Source organism: Mesoplodon mirus, assembly GCF_964341445.2.
Source record: "Mesoplodon mirus genome assembly, chromosome: 3".
Lineage (NCBI taxonomy): Eukaryota > Metazoa > Chordata > Mammalia > Artiodactyla > Ziphiidae > Mesoplodon > Mesoplodon mirus.
The window spans coordinates 198,697,046-198,719,368 of NC_138978.1; the positions used below are offsets into that span (position 1 = coordinate 198,697,046).

Below are 22,323 nucleotides of genomic sequence, written 5' to 3' on the forward strand. Positions count from 1 at the left end.
CCTTTAGAGAAAAAAAATTGCTGACCTCTGTTTTAGAGCAATTAAAAATAAAAAGATTTATTTTATCTAACTGATTCCATTTCTAGCGCTCCTTTTCTTCGTGTGGACCCAAGTTCCTCTCTGGTATCATAGTCCTTCCGTCTCAAGAGCGTCCTCTAACATCTCTTATAGGGTAGGATTCTATGGGTGGATCCAGATGGATGCCTAGGGATATAGTGGGTGGCATTATGGGAGAGGAGCTTTTATAAAAAGCTCCTTATGCCCTGAGCTTTTATAGTGGGCAGTAGCATTCCTCCTTTTGCCTCTGAGGGAGACATTACCTTTATTATACTAGATAGTGAGCGTGACTTCCCTTTGCTCCAAAGCAAGACCCTGTCTCTGTCTTGGAAGGGTGTAAGCCAGTTTACCAGCCTTACCACTGTGGACGTTTAGGGCTGGATAATCAGTTGTGGGGACCTGTCCTGTGCAATGTAGGATGTAGGATCCCTGGCCTCTGCCCACTGGATGCCAGCAGCACCTCCTCTCCCAGTTGTAACCACCAAATGTGTCTTTAGATGTCAAATATCTCCTAGTGGGCAAAACCGGCCCTGGTTGAGAACCATTATGATAAGCAGACTCGCCCTTTGTTCCAGAGGAAGTCACCATCTGTCTTTCAGAGTGGCTCTCTATACAAGCATCCTCGACCAGATGGTCCAGAACAAAGGACACTCAGCGGCTCATTTTTGCAATATGTGCAGAAGCGCACGTGATCCGTGGAGAATTGGCTCCCAACGTTGGTTTTAACTTAATTGCATTGTGGTTAAAGGAATGTTGTTCTGTGTGCCATCGATTCTTGTATTTGTTGGGAGTTTTTCACGGCCTATCTATGGTTAGTTTTGTGTGTTTTCTCTAATAGGTGCAAAGTTTGGTGTGTGTTGATTAGGTCAAGATTGTGACATTTTTGTACAGATCTTATATGTCTGTATGACTTTTGTCTGTGTGATCTGTTAATTACTGGGAGAGGTACGTAAACCTCTCTGTTGGAGGATTTGCCCATTTCCCTTGTAATTCTGTTACCTTCGACTTTCTATAGTTTGAGGCTGTACTGTTAGGTACATCCCCAATAAGTGAGCTAGAACTGACGAGTAGTCTACATCTGGGTATTTATGAGCTCTGCTTCTTCCAGCCTGGGGTAAGTACTCTCCTGCCCAGCTCATTTCCTTTTTTTCCTTGATTTTTAAAAATCATACTACATATTTTCCCATTTGTTGGCTTGTGAGTTATATTCATTTTACATTCCTTAAGTGATTTTCTTTAAAATCTTAAAACACATACCTAAGAAAAAAACTCACATTTATTCCTCTCCCTCTCCTCCTGATAATCCAAGGAGTTTAGAATGCTTCGACTTCAATCACCCCCTCTTCTTATATACATTTAGTCTAATATTTTCATTTTATTCTGATTCCCTCATGCAAACATTATTAATATATATTTATTATTGTTGCTTTATACAGTGTTTAAATTTTCCCACTTTTTTTGCTCACCATTCCTTTTTTCATCTCATTTTCCTTCTTGAATTAATTCCTTTAGAAGTTCTTTAGTAGGAGTCTATTGATGGTGAACACTGAATTTTTGTCATCAAAAAATTTATCTGCCTTCATTCTTGGATGATAGTTTAGTTGGGTATACAGTTCTAAGTTGACAGGCTTTTTTCCCTCAGTGTTTTGAAGATAATGCCTTCTGGCCTCTTGTTGCTAATGAGAGGTCTGCCCTTGGTCCAATTTCCATTTGTCGCTTTTTTATAAGTAACCTGTCTTTTTTTCTTTGGGTATTCTTAAGACCTTTATGTCTTGGTCTTCCTCAGTTTAACTAAAACATGTCTAGGTGTAGATTTATTTTTATATTTTTGCTTGCAATTTGTTGTAACTTTTAAATCCTTAGAATCACACTTTAATCGATTCTAGAAGATTTTCAGCCATTATTTCAAAATGTCCAAGATACGTTGCATTCTAAGCATTCAAAAGTGAGGGAAGGAGAAGAGGAAGGAAGGAAGGAGAATGGATGGGATGAGATTGCTCTTATCCCCAGGGAGAAGTTACCGCTGAAAGGAGAAACAGCATAGTTCCACAGATGTTTGACTCTACAGCCAAGGATAAAAGGCCCTCAGGACTTCCTTGGTGGTGCAGTGGTTAAGAATCAGCTTGCCAATGCATGGGACACGGGGTTCGAGCCCTGGTCCGGGAAGATCCCACATGCCGTGGAGCAACTAAGCCCTGTGTGCCACAACTACTGAAGCCCGTGCCTAGAGCCCGTGCTTCGCACCAAGAGAAGCCACCGCAATGAGAAGCCCGCGTACCACAGTGAAGAGTAGTCCCTGCTTGCCGCAACTAGAGAAAGCCCGCGCGCAGCAGTGAAGACCCCACACAGCCAAAAATAAATAAATAAATAAATTTATGGGGAAAAAAAAAAGGATAAAAGGCCCTCTCCTCCAGCAACTTACCTGGAAACGTTGCTTCCCGTAGCCTCCTGTTCTTCCCAGGTCACAGCACAGCACATGGAGTTGTCGTGACCTTTTTCCTTGTCTTTAGGTTAAGTTGTGAGCTCGCCCGTGAGCACCACCAGGACAGGGGCGGTGCCAGGCTTGCTTCAATTGTATCCTCAGCACCCAGCCCAGTGGATGGTGTATGCAGATACTCAACAAAACCGCATTGCATAAGGGAATGAATAATTTGAGGGTAGATATATTGAATGACTAATAAGTACCAAGTATTGTGCTCAATGCCACAGAAAAGTGGTTTTCCAAAGTTTTTGGATTTCACTAGGCAGTAAGTTAAAAAAAAAAAAGAAAACTAACATTGACCTTATATGGAATTTAAAAATATCTACTATAAGCATTTTATGAGATAAAATGTATTTTAACAGTGTAAAACTAGGAAGAACATACTAGGATACTATTTCCTTTTATGAAAAACTCCCTACATTGTCTCTTAAAATTTCATTTCCTAGCTGATCCATAAAAATCTCACCGTCGAGTGGCTCCTAGTCACAGAAGGGCTACTGCAACCGCTGGTACAGGAGAGAAACACAGCAGGAAGTGTGTGTACCTGGCTCAAAGAGCTGTCCCATTCAGGAGGAGGGGACAAGCGGCACAGCAGACGCCCAGCCTTAAAGGTGCTGTGCTTGCCCCCATCCCTTGGCGGAAGGACAAAGGACTCGCGCACCCGGAGTCCCGGGAGGACCCCCATCGGCGTGGAGTCCCGTGCTGTTTCCGATTGAGCTCTCACAGCTAGCTCGAGAGATGCTATAATTCCTCCTGTTTTACAGGTGCACATGAAGACTTGGAAAGAGTCCCCTTTCTTGGGGGAGGTTTGCCCAGGATGACACGGCCCTAATAACTGGGCGAGCGTCGAGCTTGCGACCTCCAACCCGGACCCTTGCAATCGGGCTCAGTGCGGCCTGCCTGGAGGAGTAGGACACGGGAAACCTCAGTAGAGAAGGGACTGGAGAACATCCCAGTGGGATGAATTCGGCCAAGGTGGATCAAATTGTACCCCCTCCCCCCGCACGCCTGTCGGAAGTCCTGAGATGCCGGTGCAGAGCTGGGAGTTGGGGAAAGTCAAGAAGAGAGGCGTGGCCCGGCCGCGTTCCGGGGCGGGTTCTGCACGGTGGGGCGGGGCCGGCGGCAGGGTCGGGTGCGGCTGTACCGGGGCCTTGGCAATCGGCGGGGCGTGGTCAGCGCTGCGGGGCGTGGTCTGAGCTTTGTGGCTTGGTCATGCCGGTTCCGGGCGTGGTCTGTGGAGCGGGGCCTGCACTAGTGCACGGGGGCCATGGCGAACGGCGGGGCGTAGTCTGAGCTTTGGGGCGTGGCCATGCTGAGTGCCGGGGCGAGCCCAGCGCTGTCTGTCGGGGCCCACTCGGGTGCGCTGCAGAAGCGCCGGGGACCACGACAAGCGGCGGGGCGGGGCCTGCGCGGTGGGGCGGGGCCTGCGGCGGCCCGGTCCAGCGGCGGCTAGGGGCCATGGCGGGCAGCGGGCATGGGGCCGGCGGGCGGGTGCTGCACTCAGCGCGGGCCGAGGACGTGGCATCGGCCTCCAACTTCCGCGCCTTCGAGCTGCTGCACCTGCACTTGGACCTGCGGGCCGAGTTCGGGCCTCCGGGGCCGGGCCCGGGCAGCCGCGGGCTGAGCGGCTCGGCGGTGCTGGACTTGCGCTGCCTGGAGCCCGGCGGCGCCGCGGAGCTGCGGCTGGACTCGCACCCGTGCGTGGAGGTGACGGCGGCGGCTCTGCGGCGGGAGCGGCCGGACGCGGGGCAGCCGGAGCCGGAGCCGGAGCCGGTGCCGGTGTGCACGCGGCCCTTCTCGCACTACGGCCAGGCCCTGTGCGTGCGCTTCCCGCAGCCCTGCATCGCCGGCGAGCGCCTGCGGGTGCAGCTCACCTACCGCGTCGGCGAGGGACCCGGGGTGAGTGCCCCAGCTCCGCGCCGGCCCCTCCTCCCGCCCCTCCTCGTGCAGATGCGCCCCCCTCATCCCCTCCCACCTCCCCTCCCATACCTCCGCCCCCTCCTCATCCAGATGACACCCCCATCCCCTCCCACCGCCCCTCCCATCCCTTCGCTCCCGCCCATCTTCATGCAGATGTTCCCCCCCACCTTCCCTCCCACGGCACCGCTGTCTCTAGTCCACATCTGCCCGAGGAGGTCACCTCCTCCAGGCTGGACAGCAGACGGTTCACGAACAGAACTCAGGGTTGTCGCTGCGCTCGGCCTAGGCTAGGCCCTGGTGATGAGCTGCTCCGCTCTCCTCCAGGGCGGCCTGACAGTGCCGGCTGCTTACCCGCTGCCGACTCAGTCCTTTGTTCCAGGTGCCCTCCTAACGCCTCGGGGCAGTTAGTACTGTTTCCTCCTGCGAAGTCCTGGATTTGATGAACAAAAAACTCTGAGTAGGGCTTCCCTGGTGGCGCAGTGGTTGAGAGTCCGCCTGCCGATGCAGGGGACACGGGTTCGTGCCCCGGTCCGGGAGGATCCCACATGCCGCGGAGTGGCTGGGCCCGTGAGCCATGGCCGCTGAGCCTGCGCGTCCGGAGCCTGTGCTCCGCAACGGGAGAGGTCACAGCAGTGAGAGGCCCGCGTACCCCCCCCCCAAAAAATCTGAGTAAAAGTGAGAACCAGAATTAGGGTGTACCAGGCTTTGGAATAACTTGGCTTTCTCACTGTTGGTTGACTCAAATCTTAACTGGGGGGCGGGGGGCGGCAAATGTTGGCTATCAGAAAGGGGAAGGTCATGTGTCCACATCTGTGAATGTCCGGGCGTGGCTGCCAGTCCTTTCTTGGATGGGGTGTGCTACAAGTCTCAGCTGGCTGCCTGCCTACCAGGGAAGCTTGCTTATTTGGTTGCGCTTCCCCTTTTGCTGTTGCAACTCGCTCCAAGGGCAGTTCTGTTTCCATCTTTCACCATTCAGGCAGTAAATGAACCTTATGATAGAACTTGTTTAAAAAGTTAAAGTCCAAAGCAATGTAGACTGACCTCTAAGGTCAGAGGAGAAACCCAGGGACCTCTAGGGATAACATGCCATCTGGAAATGTGTTTGGTTGCTCTAGTATATTTTGGTTCCTGGTTTGGGGCAGAAATTAAATAGGATGAGTGGAAAAATTAGGCCCTCCTGGGTGAGCCTAACAAAAGTGGCACCCCAAATTAAATATCAGAACTAGATAGCTTTCATTTAAGACGTGGTGGCAGAGATACACGCTTGACGAAGAACTATTCTTTGCCCTGTGAAGGTCTCCACTGCTGGCACTGTGCCTGTTCCTTCCTCTCATTGCCACTGTCCCAGGGAGGGCTCTCACCTTGGACACCGTGGGTCGCAGCATCTCCCTGACTTGGACTCTGTAGTGTGTGTCCTGCCAGCCTCCTTCATTTTCTTCTCTTCGTGTCAATAAAACAAAGCCGAGAACCAAAGAAAACTCAAGCGAAGATGACGAGAAGGAATTGTGGTTGAGGGGATGATAGTGTTTGTTGAGCTAAGCCTGACAATAGTTACATGAGTTGTCTTTATATAAGTCCTAATACTGTGCCTGGTGCCTCTTCCTGCCAACTCATTACAGTTGTTTTCATTAATAGGATTTATTTTTTAAAAAGCTGTGTAGAGGACTCCCCTGGTGGTCCAGTGGCTAAGACTCCATGCTGCCAATGCAGGCGGCCCGGGTTCGATCCCTGGTCAGGGAGCTAGATCCCACCTGCATGTCGCAACCAAAGATCCCACAAGCCACAATGAAGATCCTGCGTGCTGCAACTAAGACCTGGCGCAGCCTAAATAGATAGATAGATAGATAGATGTCTAGATCACCAGGAAAACTGAGCGGACAGTACGGAGTATCCAGAAGCCGCTTCCACACACACACTGTTTACCCTGTACTAGTGTTTTACACGTCGGATACATTGGTTACAGTTAATGAGACAGTATCGATACTTTATTATAAACTGGGGTCCACAGTTCTTCCAGATTTCCTTAGTTTTTTAAAAAAATAATAGATATTTATTGAGCAACTTTCACGTACAAGGTATTATTAGTGGTTTTTTAATTTTTATTTTATATTGGAGGATAGTTGATTTACAATGTTGTGTAAGTTTCAGGTGTACAGCAACCTTAGCTGTTTGTTTTTTTTTTAATCCCCTCCCTCTTGCGTCTTCCTCTCACCCTCCCTATCCCACCCCTCTAGGTGCTCACAAAGCACCGAGCTGATCTCCCTGTGCTCTGCGGCTGCTTCCCACTAGCTATCTATTTTACGTTTGGTAGTGTATATATGTCCATGCCTCTCTTTCGCTTTGTCACAGCTTACCCTTCCCCCTCCCCGTGTCCTCAAGTCCATTCTCTAGTAGGTCTGTGTCTTTATTCCTGTCTTACCCCTAGGTTCTTCATGACATTTTTTTTCCTTAAATTCCATATATATGTGTCAGCATACAGTATTTGTGTTTCTCTTTATGACTTACTTCACTCTGTATGACAGACTCTAGGTCCATCCACCTCATTACAAATAGCTCAATTTCGTTTCTTTTTATGGCTGAGTAATATTCCATTGTATATATGTGCCACATCTTCTTTATCCATTCATCCGATGATGGACACTTAGGTTGTTTCCATCTCCAGGCTATTGTAAATAGAGCTGCAATGAACATTTTGGTACATGACTCTTTTTGAATTATGGTTTTCTCAGGGTATATGCCCAGTAGTTGGATTGCTGGGTCATATGGTAGTTCTATTTTTAGTTTTTTAAGGAACCTCCATACTGTTCTCCATAGTGGCTGTATCAATTTACATTCCCACCAACAGAGCAAGAGGGTTCCCTTTTCTACACACCCTCTCCAGCATTTATTGTTTGTAGATTTTTTGATGATGGCCATTCTGACTGGTGTGAGATGATATCTCATTCTAGTTTTGATTTGCATTTCTCTAATGAGTAAAGATGTTGAGCATCCTTTCATGTGTTTCTTGGTAATCTGTATATCTTCTTTGGAGAAATGTCTATTTAGGTCTTCTGCCCATTTTTGGATCGGGTTGTTCTTTTTTTATTGAGCTGCATGAGCTGCTTATAAATTTTGGAGATTAATCCTTTGTCAGTTGCTTCATTTGCAAATATTTTATCCCATTCTGAGGGTTGTCTTTTGGTCTTGTTTATGGTTTCCTTTGCTGTGCAAAAGCTTTGAAGTTTCATTAGGTCCCATTTGTTTATCTTTGTTTTTATTTCCATTTCTCTAGGAGGTGGGTCCAAAAGGATCTTGCTGTGATTGATGTCATAGAGTGTTCTGCCTATGTTCTCCTCTAAGAGTTTGATAGTTTCTGGCCTTACATTTAGGTCTTTAATCCATTTTGAGCTTATTTTTGTGTATGGTGTTAGGGAGTGATCTAATCTCATACTTTCACATGTCCCTATCGAGTTTTCCCAGCACCACTTATTGAAGAGACTGTCCTTTCTCCACTGTACATTCCTGCCTCCTTTATCAAAGATAAGGTGACCATATGTGCATGGGTTTAGCTCTGGGCTTTCTATCCTGTTCCATTGATCTATCTTTCTGTTTTTGTGCCAGTACCATACTGTCTTGATTACTCTAGCTTTGTAGTATAGTCTGAAGTCAGGGAGCCTGATTCCTCCAGCTCCATTTTTTGTTCTCAAGATTGCTTTGGCTATTCGGGGTCTTTTGTGTTTCCATACAAATTGTGAAATTTTTAAAAATTTTTTTTCATTTTATTTTTTTGGCCACACGGCATGCCATGCGTCCCCAACCAGCATAGGTCCCCAACCAGGGATGGAACCCTCGCCCCCTGCAGTGGACGCACGGAGTTATAACAACTGGACCGCCAGGGAAGTCCACAACCTTAGTTTTTAATGTGTCTTTTTCTGCTCCAGGGTCCCATCCAGAAATCCACTGTGTGTCCCGCTGTCATGTCTTCTTTGGCTCCTGTTGGCTGTGACAGTTTCTCAGACGTTCCTGTTGTGGTGACCTTGATAGTTTGGAGGAGTGTGATACCCTCTATTGGAATTTGTCTGTTGTTTTTCTCATGATTAGACTGGGGTTACGGGGGTTTGTTTGTTTTTCATAGACTATTTTTTAGAACAGTTTTCGGTTTCGCAGCAAAACTGAGCAGAAGTTCACAGAGATAAGGTGTCATTTCTGTAACGTCGTATTGAGGGCAACAGTACTGACAGGATTTATGGCTGCTGTGCAAACGTACCTCCGGTCACCGGGCTGAGGCGGAGCTTGCTGGGTTTCTGCACCAGGTCGTTCCTCTCTCTCCCCTGCTTCCGTCTGTGCTGGACTCTGGAACGAGACTCATCACACTCACACACACACACACACACACACGCACGCACGCACACATTCTCAAGCAAAGAAAACCCCAGCATCCCATTGTGTCTCCCTTGTGCCTCTTAAAAATTGGTCTCAGGACTTCCCTGGTGGTCCGGTAGTTACGAATCTGCCTTCCAGTGCAGGGGATGTGGGTTCCATCCCTGGTCGGGGAACTGAGATCCCACATGCCGCAGAGCAACTAAGCCCATGGGCCACAACTAGAGGGAAGCCCGCGTGCCGCAACTAAGACCCCACGCAGCCAAATTAATTAATAATTAATTTAAAAAAGAACAAGAGACACCTCAGGGAATGTTCTCGTCCTTGAGTCTCGTTCCCGGGGGGAAGATATTGGTCTCAAGTGCCTCTGTGCTCAAAGCCCTTCATCACAGCTGCCGGCTGGGTGCCCACCTCCGCCGGAAGCTGCACTCCCCCGCGCCGTCCTCACGCTGCTGCCCACCTCCTGGAGGGACTCTCCTCCCTTCCTTCCTGCCGTCTAAATCCTGCCCACTTTGGAAGGTCCAGCCAGGGAGTTTTGCTTCCCCTATGAAACCCTCCTGAAGTCACCTGACCCTGTTCTAACCTCTCCGTGGTGTGCGGTGCTGACACACCCTCCTCACCCCCCGCGGTGGCATCTGTGTTACAGGGGAACTCCTCTTCGCTGTGGGCAGGATTTGGGTTTGTAAAAGTCGTTCAAATGTGCTCTTGATTAAGGGCTGACAGAAGACAAGTTAAGAATCATAGCCAATGCCTATAATGTAAAACACGTTTATTCTGAAAGGGTAGCTTGGAGGGATGGAGAGCACACATCAATCAGACTCCTTGCTATTAGCTTCTGCTTTTCTGTGTCTTTTATCACAAGTTCAAGAACAGCTTCTCCAGTATTTGTTTTTTGGTGAGAAGTTACTACAGCGGCGGGGGGGTGGGGACAGAGGAGGGAGGCAGGACCAGGGGGTCGGAGGCCACGTCAGGAACGCTTGAGATGGCCCATGGGACACACTGAGGGGCGGCCCTTTGGTGGTGTCCACCTGGGGAAGTGGACGTCAGACCTTGGCCTGGACTCCAGGGGGATTAAATACACTGGGGGAGAGAGCGTCGCAGTCTGAGCTGGACTGGCGGGCGGAGGATCGTGAGGATTACCTTAAGCCTCCCCTCCGGCCAGCTCCGCCCTGGCTGTGCGCTGCGCTCGTGCAGGATGTCAGTTCCGAAAGGTTCTTGCCTCCCCTTAGGTTTGCTGGTTGGCTCCGGAGCAGACGGCAGGAAAGAGGAAGCCCTTCGTCTACACGCAGGGTCAGGCTGTCCTGAACCGCGCCTTCTTCCCCTGCTTCGACACTCCTGCGGTGAAATGCACATACTCCGCTCTTATTGAGGTGAGCAGGCTGAGGGCAAATGTACCTGCCCTTGGCATTGAAAAGTTCATTTCTATCAGGTCATCCATTGGGGGGTACCTCTGAAAAACTCCTCCACCTGCAGAAATTTTATCTGTGCTAAATCCCATCAGTTTGGCACAAGTTTAGTTTTTTGAAGCCTCTGTGCTTCTCAAGGTGGACCCCAGGCCACTGTCATCACCATGCAGGTTGCTGGTCATGCCGCCCTCTAGCTGATCCAGAGCAGACTCTGTCCAGGTGAACTCTCCTAAGCTTTCTCTCTCGTCAGGTCCCAGATGGCTTCACAGCTGTGATGAGTGCTAACACCCGGGAGAAGAGAGGTCCAAATAAGTTCTTCTTCCAGATGTGTCAGCCCATCCCGTCCTATCTGATAGCTTTGGCTGTCGGAGATCTGGTTTCGGCTGAAGTTGGACCCAGGTAGGAGACCAAGACCCCGCAGGCAACATGGCACCGACTTCTGAGCACGGAGGCCTCTGACCAGCGAGCGGACCTCCTGGGGTGGCTCTTGGGGTCACGTTGGAGCCTCCCAAGCCCGGGACCTTTCTGCGGCACAGGGTGCGGCCTGAATGGCCAGAGGATGTGCCCTTTCCTCGCCCTCCCTCCTGTCTTCCTCCCGTGTCTGCGCTGAGACCATCAGTCCTGCAGTGGCTGTGGTCCTGGGCCACTTTCAGAGGGAGACGGGAGCTGCAGCAGCAGTTTTAGAAGATGATCTTTATTAGCATCTTTAAGGTCTAAATTACCTTCTTGCTACTATATTTGCTTTTTTTATCTTTGTAGCAAATCTCCCCATTTTCTCTGGCGCTTAAGTCCTGGAAATGTGTGGCCTTGATCTCTCTGTCTCCCTCCGAGAGGCCCGGGGAAGCTGCTTGTCTGTCTGCTCCAGACACAGAGGCCTGGACCTGTGTTGGCAGAGGGGCCTCCGTGAAGTGAGATGTGTTTAGTGGAGATAAATAAGGATTTTGTAAGGTTTCCTGAAAGAGAAATTTGACCAGGAGCCCAGGTTTTTCCTGGCTGTCATCTCACCCACCAGCGGAGCATAGTCCTGAAGTGAGAGGGTCGGTTTGGATGTGAAGCCGTGGCTCTTCCTGGCCCCGCCGCTGTCCATCTCTCTGCCAGGCCCTCAGCCCCTGGAGCTGCTGGATTGGCTACACGCCTCGGGCTTCGCAACTGGGCTCAGCAGTGGCGCCAGGGCCGTGAGATCAGAGGGAGAGATGGGTGGGGGCCCCGTTGGCGTCTGCTTCCGGCCACATGCTCAGGACAGCACCAGCCCTGAGAGACGAGGGGTCGCTTCCTGGTGGACAGGGCAGTAGGTGACCTCCGAGCATGGAAAGTAGACAAGGGGAGGAGCATCTTTTAGGGTGGTTACTCTTGCTGAGGTTGTGTTAGTAAGAGTAGGAGCTACTAAGGGAAATGAGAGAACAGTCTGTTCTAAACACACTGGATTGCGGGGGTTTTTTGAACCCGCTGTACTGAAGTGACGACACAGTACGTTAATGCAGGTGACGGAACCCGTTTTACTGGTGCTGATGACTTACTCCTGTCCCCCGTCACGTGGACGGTCCTTGCCTCCTGGGTCCCGTCGGAGGGTCTTGAGGGAGTCTGTCGAGTAGGAGGCTCTTCCGTCTAGTCCCCGTTACCGCAGGGGGAAGGCCCGGGCAGGAGAGACTGGTGGACGTCCCCAGGGGCCCCTTTACGTATGGTCCCTTCTAACCCTTACAAGCAACGCTGAGGGACGTATCGCTGTCTCCAGTTTGCAGTTGAGAAACTGTGGCTTTGGTAAAGAGCCTTGTGCAGTCACGTGGTTGGCAGAACTGGAATTCAGGTGCAAGGGTTTCTGTTGCAGATCCCGTGCTTCTTATCCCTAGAATCCTGGTGATGAGATCCAGCTTGACTGAGAGCATCCTGATTTCCTTGACAGAAATCTGTGTGCCGGCGGAAATGTCGCGGGCGTCCGCGGCCTAGCCCGTTGTCGCTGAGGACAGGGCCGAAGGTCTTTGTTAGTTGTGGTGCCCCGGCTGGTGATGGAGAAGTTCAGAGTCGTGCCTGGGGACTTGGACTCTGTGCTGGGGTCTTATTCTCAGCCTGGTGCCCTTTTTCTCCACGTGGGTTTCTCCTGGGTTGAGGGTGGCCTGAGGGCTTCTCTACCTCCTCTGCCTTCTCCCCCCACCCACCGACCCCCATTCCCACTCACGGCCGCACCCCGCATCCCAGGCCTGGACTCGGGCATCGCTGTGAATGGGGCGGGATCAGAAACTTCCCACAGCGCAGCCGCCTTCACTCTCTGCCCCTCCTGCGGACCTTCGCCCTCTGGGACCCTCACTCCTACCACGTCCCGCTGTGCCTGCGCCTCGCCCTGAAGGGCTGCGCTCGCTCCCGGGCCGCCAGCCTCTCCTGGTGGGACTTCTCTCCCGCCTGGGTGGTGACCGGTCATCTCTCGCCCACACCCAGGCCCTCTGGCGTGTCCTGCTGCTGCCCGTCCGGCCTGGGCTCCTGCCATCCCCTTTCTCCACTCAGCGTCTCTCTCTTTTGAGAGATGGAGAAGATAATGAAGCTGTGCGTGGTACCCGTTCACATTTCTGGTTTCTTGGTGAGAAGCTGGAACGAGAGAAAAGGTGACGCCGGCGTCTGAGAGGTTGCCGTGCGCTCAGCCGTCCTTCACTCACCTTTGCATCTCGCGCCCCCTAAACCGTCTCCCCAGTTCTCCCTTCAGACGCCGGCCCCTCCCTCCAAGCACAGGGTCTCGGCCCTGCTTTGTGGAGACGTTTGGTCTGTCGGGTGCGATTGTGCCCTGCACGTCCAGGGTCCCTCTGTCTGCTATCATCCCCCCATTCGTCCGTCTGGACCCCGACGACAGGTCCTTTCTTTGTTAAAGCCAATCTTCATCTGACCCGTTGACTCACCCCCACCCCCACCCTCTGGGCTTTGCTTCATCAGTTAGTCCTGTCTTCAGACCTGCGGCCTCCACCTCCAGCTGGCCAACTGGCTCTTTCTTCTCCACGCCTGGAGTCCAGTCCCCTAAACTCGCTGAAGCTCCTGGGGTAAGAGGCCGTTGCTCAGCGTGGAAGGTGCAGGGACTCGAGGACATGCCCTTGGCCTCCGCTTCCCGATCCCGGGCCCTCCTGGCCGGTCCTCACTGGGCTTCTTGTGGGTCTGGCTGCCCTGGGCGCAGGTGCCGCAGGTTCGGTCCTCGCCCCCGGCTGTGCCTGGGAAAGCTCACGCCCCCTCGTACTGAGCATGTTTCCTGTGTCCACAGCTCCCTAGACACAGCCTGATGGTGTCACCCCCTGCGCTCTGCAGGGGCAGCTGTGTCACGTGGCATCTGAAGCCCTTTGTGCCCCGAGCTTGGGGCCTCTCCCACCCCCAACCTACCCCCATCAGACCTTGGACTCTGGTCACCCCAGACCCTGGTGGTTCCTTGCCTGCATGTGCAGCTTCCTTCCCGCTACGAGGCTCCTGCTTTTGCTGCTGGGACCCCCGACGCGGGTCGCCCCACTCCCCCTCCTGCTAGAACAGTCCCCGAAGTTCTGCCGAAAGGAAGCTCTCTTCGTCCTGGCCTCGCACCCACCCACTTGGCCGTCTGTCCCTCGACTGAGGATGTCCGTATAGGGAACGCTCCATGGAGCATCGAGGGGCCTTGACACAGGCTTCGGCTGCAGGGCCCCTGAACTTGGGGTCAGCTCGTCCTTGAATCCCGAGAATGGTCTCGGTCCTTCCCATCCCCTTTCAGCCTTGGCTTTCCTTCGGACTGGATCTTCTTGATTTCTTTTCCCCCCTTACCTCTGTTTCCTCATCTTTTTACTGTGAAAATTTCATAATTGAAAATTCCTGCAGGAAATTGAAGGAATGATGCATTGAACACCTGTCTGCCCATCCATGCTGCTGTACTAGGTTTGCTTTCGTGTGGATTTGCGGGGCGGGGTGGGGGGTGTTGCTAGACCATTTAAAAGCAAGTAGATCAGCCTGCCCGTCCGAAGAGTGAAGACAGTTACCACTTTTCTGTTCATGTGAATTGGTTTATCTCTAAAGTTTCTTTCAATTCCAAAGATTCGATTCTGAGAATCCTGTCTAATCTCTCCGGAGGTACACCAGCATTTCCTACCTGAGCCACTGTATGAAGGGCCTTCACACCCATCTCGTCTCCTTACCACGTACCTTGCAGATGGGGACTGAGGCTCGGCCGGGGGAGAGCCTGTCACCTGCAGGAGCCCCCCCCAGCCCTCACCCCAGTTGGTGCAGGTGCTTTCGGGACGGGCCCCGCCGTGGCCCCTGAGCTCAGTGCTGCCTCCTCTGCGCCCTTGTCTCCAGGAGCTGCGTGTGGGCCGAGCCCTGCCTCATCGCAGCTGCCAAGGAGGAGTATGACGGGGTCATAGAAGAGTTCTTGGCAACGGGAGAGAAGCTTTTCGGACCCTACGTTTGGGGAAGGTGTGGTATCCTGTGGACTCTCATGTCTCTGTTGTTACAGTGAGCCGGCCCTCCCCCCTCCCCACCCTGATCCAGGGGGGGTGGGGGAGCGGGGAGCAGATAAGCCAGGCCTCATCCGCTGTGGCCGAGGAGGGGCCTGGGAGGGCAGGCACTGCGGTGACAGAGGCGTGCCCGTGCCCACAGTTGCCGGGCTGGAGATGGGGATGTGCTGTCGGGGACGCGGCTGACTTGCCTTTCCTGTTGCTGGGAGCAGCTCCGTACCCACTTTCTCTTTGTCATCTTCAGACTTGAGGTCCCCTAGATAAGAGGCTCCGTTAGGTCTGTGTGGGCCTCTGGGGAGCTGGGTGTGATGGAGCCAAGCGTGTGCCCACTGGGAGAGGGAGGCCCAGTGGGCCAGGGGCGGGGGCAGGACTGAGGACAGGCTCGCGGTCCTGTGCCGCCACCCCCATCAGCGGCCAGGGTACAGCTGGGCCCCTCACGACAGCCGCCTGCCTCCGGCAGGTACGACGTGCTCTTCATGCCCCCGTCCTTCCCATTTGGAGGGATGGAGAACCCCTGCCTGACCTTCGTCACCCCCTGCCTGCTGGCGGGGGACCGCTCCTTGGCCGACGTCATCATCCACGAGATCGCCCACAGCTGGTTCGGGAACCTGGTCACCAACGCCAACTGGGGGGAGTTCTGGCTGAACGAAGGCTTCACCATGTACGCCCAGAGGAGGATTTCCACCGTCCTGTTCGGTGAGCCGCCCCCGAGGACCCGCCTCCGGTCCTGGGAGTGAAGGGAGGAGGGGGTAGTGCAGGGAGCCCGTGACAGCCAGGGCGGGCAACTCGAGACAAAGTTACGTGTAAGCAGCTGTGCCCACCTCACTGCATGTCACGCATCAGCAGGGGCTGGGGGCAGAGGGAGTCTCGAAACTGACACACGGCGGGATGAAGTAGCGGTGGACGTGCCTCCCGCTGGGGCTGGAGCTGCCCTGTGCGCTGTCCTCCCTAAGCCGGCGTCCCCCGGGGGAGAGTGGCCCGGGCTGGTCGCCCAGGTACCAGTTTGCTTAATGAGCGAGTCGTCAGATCACTGTCATCGTCACCTTGTATTGAACACCTGTTTTGTACCAGATCTGTCACGTGCCACCTTCCCAGCAGCTGCATGGAGATACTGTTATTCCCATTTTACATGTGAGTTCACTGCAACTCAAGAGAGGATAGGAAATGTCCCTCAGCCACTTAGCAGGTGAGGGCAGACTCTCAGATTGAGCCCAGCCGTGCTTTTCAAATACATTCTCGGAATTCCCTGGTGGTCCAGTGGTTAGGACTCCGCGCTTTCACTGCCGAGGCCATGGGTTCGATCCCTGGTCAGGGAACTAAGATCCCGGAAGCCATGTAGCACAGCCAAAAAATAAAATAAAATAAAATAAAATAAAATACATTATCAACACAACCTCCATGTTGAAAACCCATGGTGTATCAGGTGCTTTTGTTATTTTTATTATTTCTCTGATCAAAATCTATTTTGGCACCTGTGGAAAAGCACACACAAAAATACTTATCCCTAATCTCACTGTTCAGAGATAATCGATGGTTATCCTTTCAAACATTTTTCTGTGTGTGTGTGTGTGTGTGTGTGTGGATCATCAGACTGTACGTGGTTTTAGAACTGCCTTTTTTTTTTAATATAATAAAGTTAAACATTTTCCCAAGTCATTAAATTTTCTTCTACAGCTCCAGAGTGTGGAGGCTTCATAATTTATTCAATCAACCTGCAGTTGTTAGGCTGTTTTCAATTTTCAAACGAAATAATATTCTGACAAACATCTTTACATAGGTTCATGTGCATCTCAGATGATTTCAGTAAACATAAATTTCTAGAAACATAATTTCAGGACCTGAACATTTTAAAGGCTTTTTTGTTTTGTTTTGTTTAACATATATTGTCTCCTGCTTCCCAAGTTTACACTTTCATCCAGAGTATGTAATGCAGTAGTGTACTGGCCGCTAGGACTCCTGCACGCAGCTGTTCGTGTGCACCGTGCGTCTGAGGACACTGAGGCTGGGGGGCTGGGGGGGTCACTGGCCCAGATCAGAGCACCTCGCGAGCGGCGGCAGTGGCTGGTACACACCCGGGCCCTCCCCAACACCGTCCCCTCAGTTGTTGTTTTTTTTTCCCCATGGCATGTGGGATCTTAGTTCCCCGACCAGGGATTGAACCCGGGCCCTCCGCAGTGAAAGCGCGGAGTCCTAACCACTGGACCGCCGGGAACTCCCTCCCTCAGTCGTCTTTAGAGCCAGAAGGAGACTCAGATGCTAGACAAATCTTGGGTGACAGTTTCTCCTGTCCGACAGAACAGTCAGATGAGGAGATTCTGTTTTCGTGGGAGATCAAATTTTCGTCTCCACAAATAACAGCACGCTGAAGGGAAAGGTCACTCACTGTCAGCGGGGCGGTGTGGGTGGGGCAGGCTCAGGAGTAAGCTGTCCATAGCCCCCGCTGCCTGCTGTGCCTGGGGAGTGCCACCCCCGGGCTTGGGGCCTCGTGGGCACCGCGGGGGGTGCCAGCTGCTTTCCTGTCGTGCAGGACCCGCCTACACCTGCTTGGAAGCCGCCACCGGGCGGTCTCTGCTTCGGCAGCACATGGACGTCACGGGCGAGGGGCACCCGCTGAACAAGCTGCGCGTGACGATCGAACCAGGTTGGGGCCGCTCCGCCCACCGCCCAGCCCCCCTCGGGAGGGAGGAGCCCCCGGGCCGCTCCTGAGTGACTTCGAGATGCTCTGTGGGTCTGGGTCCCTGTCATTTACTTGTCCCTTTGCCGCCCCTTGTCCACGGTCAGGTCAGCCCCGCAGCGTTTCTAGAGCGAGGTCACCCTCGCCTCACCGAGGGCGTGACCCAGCACCCGAAAGCTCGTGACTGCTCTGAGGTCATGGGTTTTTGTTTCCTAAGATTTTTCTTCAGTTCCACGTGTGACTAACTTAAACCTTTCTGTGCAGTTGAAGCTCATGTTCCTCGATGCCTCTGACTCTGACCATGAACTTCCTGTAAATGGGCAGTCAGTTCTGTTTACTCCAGAACATGCACAGAACCCACCCCGCCCTGGTCTGGGCAGGCGCAGCGCGTGTGGGTGACCCGTGGGGCTGGGAAGGCGTTGGTGGAAGGACCCCCCGAGCACAGAGCCCCGGGCAGGGGGCAGCCGCGATCCCCCTGGGCCTGCTCTCTTTGTCCTCCCATTGGGTCCATCTTCAAGTCCCTCGAGAGAGGCCAGGATGGACCCGGAACAATCGTGGCCTTGCTGTTCCTGGGAAGCTGAATTCCGGTCCCTTCCATGGCTGCTCTTTGAATCCAGAGCTTTCTCTGCAGGTGTCGACCCAGACGATACTTACAACGAGACCCCCTACGAGAAAGGCTTCTGCTTTGTCTCCTACCTAGCCCACCTGGTGGGTGACCAGGACCAGTTTGACGATTTCCTCAAGGTACATCAGCTCTGAGGTGAGGGGAGACAAGCGGGGGCCCTGCTGCCGGAGGCTCTGGGTGACCGACTGTGCCTTCCTCCCTCCCTCCCTCCTCACAGGCCTACGTGGATGAGTTTAAGTTCCAAAGTGTCCTAGCGGATGACTTTCTGGAATTCTTCTTGGACTATTTCCCTGAGCTGAAGAGGAGGAGGGTGGATTCTATCCCGGGTGAGCAGAGCCGGCCCACCGCTTCTAGGTGGTCGTGGGGGGTGGGGTCTGGTCCACGCCTTGGGGGGCTGAGGTGCGCCCCCTGGGGGCGGCGTTTTGGGCCCGACCCCAGGGCCCAGGCTCCGTCCCACCGGAGGAGCTCGCTCACCCCCTGGCCCCCTTTCCCCACTTCGCTCTTCTGCCCTCTCCGTCCTCTGGTCTCCCCGTCCCTGGACACACGTAGTCAGACCCTTAGCTCTGCCCAGGCTGCCCCCGCCCCGACAGGCTCCCAGGGCAGGAATGGGGCAGCGGCCCCGCCTGGGGAGCGTGTGAGAGGCCTGCTTCCTAAGAGAGGGCGAGCGTGGCCCGTCGCGGGCCAGGCAGCTCGTTAGATGTGTCCCCACTTCCTGCTCCGTGCTGGGCGCCGTCCAGCCAGCTGCCTGCCAGCTAGTGAGGGTGGGGCCGGGCAGGACCCCAGGCAGCTGGCTCCGGAGCCCAGGAGCATCAGCACGGCCGCTCTAGTCGTGGGGGCTGGGCCTTGCCTGTGCACGTGGCTCTGACGGCTGATTTGCAGCACAGAACACGCTCACGTGGAAAGGGGCGGCCAGGTCCATGAGACAGTGTCTAGGCATCACGCTGGCTGGGACCCTGTGGAGCGGGTGATCGTGCAGGGCAGTGGTGCCAGCGTTGGGGGAAGAGTTTGGGACGGACGGAGGCTCGAGGTCTCGGGAGCTGCCTGGGCAGGTGGACCGTGATGCTGCTGGGGAATTCTGACGGTATCTTCTCCACTTCTGCCAAACAGGATTTGAATTTGATCGCTGGCTGAACACCCCGGGCTGGCCCCCCTACCTCCCTGACCTCTCCCCCGGGGACTCCCTCATGAGGCCAGCTGAGGAGCTGGCCCAGCTGTGGGCGGCCGAGGAGCTGGACATGAGGGCCATTGAGGCCGTGTCCACCTCTGCCTGGAAGACCTACCAGCTGGTTTATTTCCTGGATAAGATCCTCCAGAAATCTCCTCTCCCTCCCGGTGAGAAAAAGTGGGTTGTTCCTTCAAGGTTGCAGGGAGACAGACTTGAGATGCTCAAGGTTGGAGGGAGACTTGTGATGCTCGTCCCAGGTGGCTGCGGGGCATGGGAGGGAGGGTGGCGGGTGGACAGAAGCCCAGGGCGAGGAGCGCGTCGGCAGAGGGATGCAGGCGCCCGCACGAGTGCCGGGGGGCGGGAAACCGTGAAGCCTGGCGCTCGTGGAGTCCTCAGCTTGTGCGGGTCGTTCTTCCAAGCTCCCCCGGCTATGACGCCATCTAACCCTCGTCGCTGCTCTGTGACCCCGGGGAGTGGGGAACGAACCCGAGGCACAAACACATCCCACAGCCAGTAGACGTGGGGCTGGGGTCTGGACCTGCTGGGCCGCAGCTCTTCAGCACACGTGCTTTGTTGCCAGAAGTAGTATTCGCCAAGGGCTGTTAACTCAGAAAAACAGAGCAAGCTGACGTTTAGCAGGCTGGCGGTGGGGTATTTGAAGCAGGTGCGCAGGCTGTAGCCCGGGAAGAAAGGTGGGGCGACCCCAGGAAGTCCGTATTAAGGGAAGGTTGGAGGAAGAGCCGTGGGAATTACAGCAAAGTCAGGACGAGGCGTGACCACCTCGGGCCTGAGGAAGCAGGAAGAGCGGGCAGGCGGCAGCCCCCGTGAAGCTCCTCCCGGTGCCCTCGGAGGGCCTCGGGCACACACGTGGCCACCTCAGCTCATGGTCTGCTGGCGAAGTCACTAACGACCTGTTTCTTTTCTCCAGGGAATGTGAAAAAGCTTGGAGAGACGTACCCGAAGATCTCAAATGCCCAGAACGCGGAGCTGCGGCTGCGATGGGGCCAGATTGTCCTCAAGAACGACCACCAGGAGGATTTCTGGAAAGTGAGCGATTTCCTGCACAGCCAGGTGGGTGACCACCACCTGACTGTCCCCCTCACGCACAAGGCAGGCAGGGCCTCTCGGACCGCCCTCTTGGGAGCAGGGCTGAAGGGCCTGGCGGGGTCCTGTAAGCAGGCTGTGGTGCTGCCCTGGGGGAGAAGCCCCGGGCCGGGAGCTCCTGCAGGTCAGCCGGGGAGGCCTGCGGGGAAAGAGCCAGCCAGCACTGACCCGAGGCAGGAACGGTCATGCATCAGCGTGGCTGGTCTCAGGGAGAGGCCGGAGGCCAGGAGAGGTGAGTGAAGGTGAGATTGTAGGCTCCTCCTCCCGGGGGAAGCCGGTGGCCTGGGAGAGTCCAGAGGCCTGCTGGACCCAGGTCACCCGGGAGCGCTGCCCTGCCGCGGAGGGGCCCACGGCTCTCAGGATGAGCCATTCCACAAGATTCCAGAGCCGGGCTGTGGACAAGCCATGTGCAGACTCCCTCACCTGTTGGCAGGTACCTGCTGGCAGGTTCTCGAGCCCCTGAAGGCTTCCCAGCCTCTGGGTGTCAGGTGTGGCCGTCTCGTGCTGACGTGAAGGTGCGGGTTTCCTTCTGCTTGGCTGCAGGTGGTCCTCCTGGGGTCCTGGTTCAGGTTTAGGCTCTGCAGCCTTTGCCGTGAGCTGTTGCCTCGGTGCCTGACCACTTAGAGCTCTGAAAGTTTGGAGTCTCCCATGTGCCAACCCCCTACTCGATTTTGTTGAGTGTAGACATCTCCAGGAGGGTGAATACCGAGACCTAGCCGCGTGGATCTTTGGCCGCCAAGAAGATTCTGGAACACAAGCCCTCGTGTCTGGGAAGCCCCTCATTCCAGCAATGATACCCGTATCCCTTTTGGCCCCTGATCACGAGGCTGTCAGATGGGCCCAGGGCAGGGGCTGGGGGCTGCAGACCACCGAGCAGGCTGACAGGCCTCGAGCATGCGCGTCTCTTGCAGGGGAAGCAGAAGTACACCCTCCCGCTGTACCACGCTATGATGGGGGGCAGTGAGGCCGCCCAGACCCTCGCCAAGGAGACCTTCGCGGCCACAGCCTCCCAGCTGCACAGCAACGTGGTCCGCTACGTCCAGCAGATCGTGGCGCCCCTGGGCAGCTAGAGGCTCCCACCGTGGCCTCTGCGTCTGCAGACTGCCAATTCCAGTTCTCATCAGCTTCCCAAGTTCACGTCCCCGTGGGGTAACCTGTTCTCTGGGCTTGGTGTTTGGGACTCTGGGCTTCTGCTCTGACTGGACGGCTCTGGACCCGTCGTGCGACCAGGAACCTCCATGCTCCTTGGGCTGGGTGGGCGGCAGGCTTCGCCCTCCCCGCCTGGGTCTTGGGAAAAGCAGGAAGGATTTTCTTGTCTCTCTCTCTTTTCTTTTCTTTTTTGCTGATTCTTGAAGTACTGTGCAAAGGGCTGATTTCTGGTGATTCCTTTTTCAGGTTTAATCATTATTTTAATAAATATTTTTAAGTGAAAAGTATCTTGGTGACTGTGAAATCCCTTCTCCCAGGCCCCGCCCTCTGCTCTGAGCAGGTCAGGGGGAGACCCAGAGCAGGACGCCTGCTCCCTGTCCTTAAGGAGCCTGGGCTGGAGGAGGTGGGGCTCCCACAGGAGCAGGTGAAACACAGCAGGCACTGAGGCGGCCTCTTCGGGAAGGCCCTGCACGTGAGCCGCGTCCCTCCGTGCAGCGCCCCGCCCGGCCCTCCCTCTTTACCGTATAGCTGCTAATACGTGCGCACTGAGTGCTGTTCCTGCGGCCTCTCGCCCTCCGTGGGCCTCGCGGGGCCTCGCCCTCCCTGGTCCTGGGTAACGGGCTCCGTGTGGTCTGCACTAGTCTGTTCAGAACCTGGCACTAAGCTCTGATTTCCACGTGGGGATCTAGGCAGTTAGCGACTTGGGGTGGGGTGTGGGGCGAGGGGAGGGTCGCACAGAAGTATTTCAGGATCTTGAAGTTGTTTTCCTAGATCCAGGGTCTCCCTGGTGGCTGGCTGCCGGGTGGGCGGGCGGCACAGACCTCCCAGCGCGCCCTGCACCGTGGGAGCGAGGACGCGGGCGCTGGCTCCTGGCCGCCGTCACAGGCGGAGACAACCGGGGGCCGACCAGACGCCTCCCGCACCCTGCTCGGTGTCC

The 22,323-nt window shown here is 54.7% G+C and overlaps 1 protein-coding gene across 1 annotated transcript; it reads left to right on the forward strand.

Annotated features, from left to right (window-relative positions):
• Positions 1-3,833: 3,833 nt before the first annotated feature.
• RNPEP (arginyl aminopeptidase) lies at positions 3,834-21,670 on the forward strand. Its single transcript, XM_082615812.1, is given in 12 exon segments — positions 3,834-3,975; positions 3,978-4,438; positions 10,048-10,188; positions 10,475-10,623; positions 14,512-14,628; positions 15,130-15,365; positions 17,197-17,310; positions 17,975-18,087; positions 18,186-18,294; positions 19,076-19,300; positions 20,062-20,204; positions 21,149-21,670. Coding segments are annotated over 12 exon segments (2,094 nt in total). The 5' UTR covers positions 3,834-3,848; the 3' UTR covers positions 21,308-21,670.
• The last annotated feature ends 653 nt before the right edge of the window (positions 21,671-22,323 follow it).